Here is a 4,354-nt window from a genome sequence, read left to right as displayed (position 1 = left end):
ATAGGATTTCTTTCTTGGGATTAAGTTCGAGTCCAGTCTCTCTCTGGAGGTAGGAAACCAACCTCCTAATGTCTTCCCTCCAGAGGCATAAGGTCTTTGGGTGGGATCCTAGTCTTTACACCCCTGCCCCTTAGGACCCCACGGAACAAAAGCCAGCCAACATCCCCCACCTGTCCCCCGGAAACAGGAGCCCAAACCTAATTACCTTTGCCTGTGGGCACGGGAATTTCCCCATCTGGGAATTCCAAATACCTACTGGGAAAGTACTGAGCTCTTTCCGGCAGTGGTGGCTCCCGTGGAGCTGGGGCGGAGCCACATTCTCAGGTGCCTGAATCACAGCCAACACAGCCGAGGAAGTTCCAGAGCTTCAGGTGTCTCTAACTGTGCTCCCCGAACCACTCGGCCTCCCCCTGCACAGACACAGAGCGGGCTCGGTCTATAAGGGAAGAGCTGACCTTCATCTGTGCCCCATTCCTGGCTGGGCAGGGCAGGCTCAGCCAACTCTGCCTTCCTCCCAGCCATCAGCTGCCTTGTTCCTTCCATCCTCGGAGGATGAGAGAGAAGTGGTTTTTTTTTTTAAAGACATACGGCCTAAAGTTCGGTTCTGCAGTATGGGGGGGGGACACACATATACTTAGTGTATGGGATGCCATAAATTCAAACCCAAGACAGCAACAACAAAGAAAGGGGTACTTCGTGGGTGAGGCGGCCACCGCCAGCTTTGGTTTCACCAGTGTTTTTGACAAATGGTGACTACGTGAGGTGGGTGGATAAGAAAGGGAAAAACACCTTGTTTTTTTTTTTAATTACTTAATCACACATGCAGGGCCTTGGATTTGATCCCAACACCAATAATAATAATAACAATAATAATTTTTATTGTTGTTGTTGTTATTCAATAGTACTTGCCGAAGCATGTAAGACCGACTTTAGTCGGAATTACAGTTATTGGGGCAGAGACTCGCTGAAGAGCGTGCAGTGAGAGCGAGGGGGTCTGTAGAGACAGCTGGGTGGGCGTTGGGGAACAGCAAATGACTAAGAGGAGAGAAAAATCGGGTGGGGGGGACTCTGTCTAAACAGATCAGGCAAGACGCCTGTTGAGACAGGCCAGGTGACCAGACATCACCCCAGGGCTGTGGAGGATGACTGAGGGGGATCAAATATGGGAGAGGGAGCTTGCTAAACCAACTTAATGGGGTTTTTCACTAAAACTAGGTTTTACAAGGGAAGCAATGACTAGGTGTAGGAGACACAGAAGCCTGAACGCTTAGGCAGTTTGTCACCCTCTCACCCCAATGGAAGGCAGGCGAAGACAAACAGGGATCGGGTTCATAGCCACGCCTTGAATCCCAGTGCTCGGGAGACACAAGAAGGGAAATCTCTGTGAGTTCAAGGCCAGTCTGGTCTATACAGAAAGTTCCAGGCTAGCCAGAGCTATATAGTGAGACCCTATCAAAAAAAAGAAAGGAAGCCGGGCGTTGGTGGCACACACCTTTAGTCCCAGCGCTTGGGAGGCAGAGACAGGCGGATCTCTGTGAGTTCCAGGCCAGCCTGGTCTACAGAGCAAGTGCCAGGACAGCCTCCAAAACAATACAGAGAAACCCTGTCTCAAAAAACAAAAAATAAAAATAAAAAAAAAGAAAGGAAGTGATGAAGGGAGGAAGAAGGAAAGGAAGGAAGGAAGGAAGACAGACAAACAGACAAAGAAAGATAATAAACTTAAAAGTGGAACCCCAGAGAGTGGCAGCCTAATTGGGCTCACAGCTGGTTGGGCCTTCCTTCGCCCCAGTAGCCAGAGAGGGGAAAACCAAGCATGTGGTATGGTGCCGGGTGTGGGGTGACCCACTCGGGTGACCTACATAGAGCCTTGGGTTCCCCTCTGCCTCCTCCAGCCATGGCGTGGGGGTGGGGGGGCTGCTGTTACTCATCTTAGGGGCCCCACAATTGCCCAACGTTGACGGGTGGGAGCCTCAAGTGTGAACTCGGGGTGAGGACTTTCCGTGTCTAGAAAGGACTCCAGGGCATCAGTTTCCTCCGCACACTCCTCCTCAGGCACCAGCCTCCGCCCACTCCTTCCCAGTCTTCATTTCTTCAGTCCTCCCCCTAAACATGCCTGGGACTGACCTGACCCCCTAAAGAACCGCACACCTTTAATCCTGGCACTCCAGAGGCAGAGGCCGGTGGATCCCTGTGAATCTGAGGCCAGCCCGGTCTACACAGGGGAGCCAGAGCCACGTGTGAGACCTCATCTCAAAACAAAACTATCAAATAAATAAAAAGCCGGCGGGCTGGCAGCAGCGGGAAGCTAATGGGCCCAGCGCGCTTTGTTCTTCAATCTTGGGAGCTTTTCTCTCTGGGAAGGAATACTGTCTCCTTCCCCTGTGTTGATTCCTCTCACAGTGAGGCAGGAGCTAAGAGAAAGGGGGCGTGTGGAGGGGTCTCGTGGGGGCCAGGTGTCCCTGGCGATCAGGATGCTGCTGGAAATCCCGGGGCTCAACTGTCCCTGCTTCCCTCCACCTGGACCCTTGGCGTCAGAGCCAGGGGGCTGGGTACAACCGGTGCCCGCCGTTCAAAGCGAGGCCACCCACCCCTGCACCGCCACCGGAGTCAAAACACGTCTGCATTTCCACGAGGACTCTGGCTGGCGCAAGCCGGCATAGTTTGCATTCTTTATTTCCAAAATCCATGTCCTTACAATCCGTCCCTCCCCTCCCCCGATCACGGGGTCCCAGGCTCCCCGAGTCTCGGGACGTCACGATCGACACATTCGCATCGTCAGTCCATCCTCCCTGGGATGCAGACGGCTGTCACCCCACCATCACCGCCCCGAAGAAGGTCTTCCCTCTCCTGCAGTCCACCATGTCCGGGTGACTGATGTTGACATACACCCTCTCGCCGCTCCGCAGCTGCACCAGGCCGCCGAACCCCACGCTCGTGTACCACAAGGACCGGTACCCGACGGGGTCCACGACGGGGGTCACGGTCTCTGCGCCCTCTAGCAGCAGCTCGGGGGAGCCCCGCCCGTAGGCGCCCCCGGCGCGGTACAGGGCGCTGCGCAGTGTGAGCGAGCGAGCGCGGCCTCGGCTGGCAGGGGGCGCCCTGCCCCGGTACCCGACGTGGCAGTAGAGGTAATAGACGCCGTCCAGCGGCAGCGCCAGCCCGTCCGTGCGGGAGAACCGCGCTCCGCTCCTCAGAAACGCTTCTTCTTGGCTCGCCTCCCAGCCGAGCTCTTGCCCGCTCATCCAAGCGCCTGCAGAGAGGGACACGCGTGGGCCCTCGGGCCGTGATCTCTAGGATGGGGACCCTCTCCCTACCACTCCCCCCACGTAGGGTGAGCCGGACCCCGAGCGAGCAAAGGGGCGGGGTCTTTTTCACTCCGCGGTACTCGGAGGGGAGGGGTAGGGTAGGTGAAGGAGGCTAACCCCCCCAAGGGGATTGGCGCTCTCCGGGTCTACCAGATGTTTACCAATTAGGTGAGCAGCGGGAAGCTCGGGGCTGAGCTCCGTTTCTGGCTCCCCCTTCGGCCGCCGCTGAACCCCTGGATCTGGTGAAGAATTCACGGCTGGAGGCTGGGTGGCCACCCGCGCAGATGCCTCCTGAGAGGACTGTGCAACAGGCCCCTGGGATGGGGAGCCTAGATTCTTGGAAGAAGAGGGCATCTCGGGACTCAGACGGGGGTCAGGAGCCCCTGAGACGCTGGAGGGTGAGGGCAGGAGGCAAGATGGCTTGTGGTCATCCAGTCTCTTTTGAGCCTGTGCTCCCGAGCCAGTGATCTTCTCAACCTGGAGGGTAGGGGTCACCGCGCCCAGAGTTCAGATGCGGCTGATGGCAGCTCCACCCCTCCCAGCGGAGAGCCCGGCCTAGGCTACTCCAGCACCCCTGCCTAGCAAGCATCCTGCAAACACAGCAAATGCCTTTGGGCAGAAAGACAGGAGCCGGGTATCAGGAAGGGGCTTGCAACTTCAGGGTAGGACCGCGTGGAGAACAGGCAGACACAGAGCAGACGCGCCCTCTGGGGAAGCCCCCAGCTGAGCTAGGGAGGCAAAAGCACAGCCAGAGGTAGCCACTCACCCGACGTCCCTGATCCTGGGGCACCAAGGCCAGCACAGCCAGGACAGTGATGGGCACTGCCAACAGCAGGGTCACCAGGGAAGCAGCTCCAGCCACGGCCAGCAAGAGGCAGCCCCTCCCCTGGGGCCTCCCACCCTGGCCCTGCAGTCCCCGTGTCCCCATCCAGACTCAGCACCACGCCCGGGGGGCAGGGGCTTTCATACCTTAGGGGTAGGGCCACCCCCTCCCTGCAGACCCACACACCTGCCTGGGACTTTCCAACACCCCTGCTCCCCTCACACAG

At 57.7% G+C, this 4,354-nt stretch overlaps 2 protein-coding genes across 2 annotated transcripts in view; one reads left to right on the top strand and one right to left on the bottom strand.

Annotated features, from left to right (window-relative positions):
- The window catches only part of Tnf (tumor necrosis factor), a 2,708-nt gene extending 2,707 nt beyond the window's left edge, over window position 1 (top strand). Inside the window, exon 4 of the mRNA XM_005086799.4 lies at window position 1. This exon is cut by the window's left edge and continues 1,118 nt beyond it. The gene's annotated coding sequence lies outside the window, so the exon portion shown is untranslated.
- A 2,656-nt stretch (window positions 2–2,657) lies between these two features.
- Window positions 2,658–4,354, bottom strand: Ltb (lymphotoxin beta). Its single transcript, XM_005086801.4, has 3 exons — window positions 4,072–4,354; window positions 3,467–3,782; window positions 2,658–3,250 (listed from the first exon to the last, which is right to left on the bottom strand). The coding sequence occupies exons 1-3, from the start codon at window positions 4,231–4,233 to the stop codon at window positions 2,808–2,810; spliced, it is 921 nt and encodes a 306-aa protein (XP_005086858.1). The 5' UTR covers window positions 4,234–4,354; the 3' UTR covers window positions 2,658–2,807.

The sequence above is a fragment of the Mesocricetus auratus genome, unplaced genomic scaffold, assembly GCF_017639785.1.
Source record: "Mesocricetus auratus isolate SY011 unplaced genomic scaffold, BCM_Maur_2.0 Super-Scaffold_100027, whole genome shotgun sequence".
NCBI lineage: Eukaryota > Metazoa > Chordata > Mammalia > Rodentia > Cricetidae > Mesocricetus > Mesocricetus auratus.
This window is presented reverse-complemented; position numbering and strand designations above follow the sequence as displayed.

What these genes read in the sequence shown, in the direction of transcription:
- Ltb (XM_005086801.4), bottom strand. Translation starts at nt 4,233, where the DNA reads ATGGGGACACGGGGACTGCAGGGCCAGGGTGGGAGGCCCCAGGGGAGG. An exon ending in CCCAGGATCAGGGACGTCGG is followed by an intron (nt 3,783 to 4,071) that starts GTGAGTGGCTAC and finishes CCTACCCTCCAG; the next exon opens with GTTGAGAAGATCACTGGCTC. An exon ending in TCCCGCTGCTCACCTAATTG is followed by an intron (nt 3,251 to 3,466) that starts GTAAACATCTGG and finishes CCCTCTCTGCAG; the next exon opens with GCGCTTGGATGAGCGGGCAA.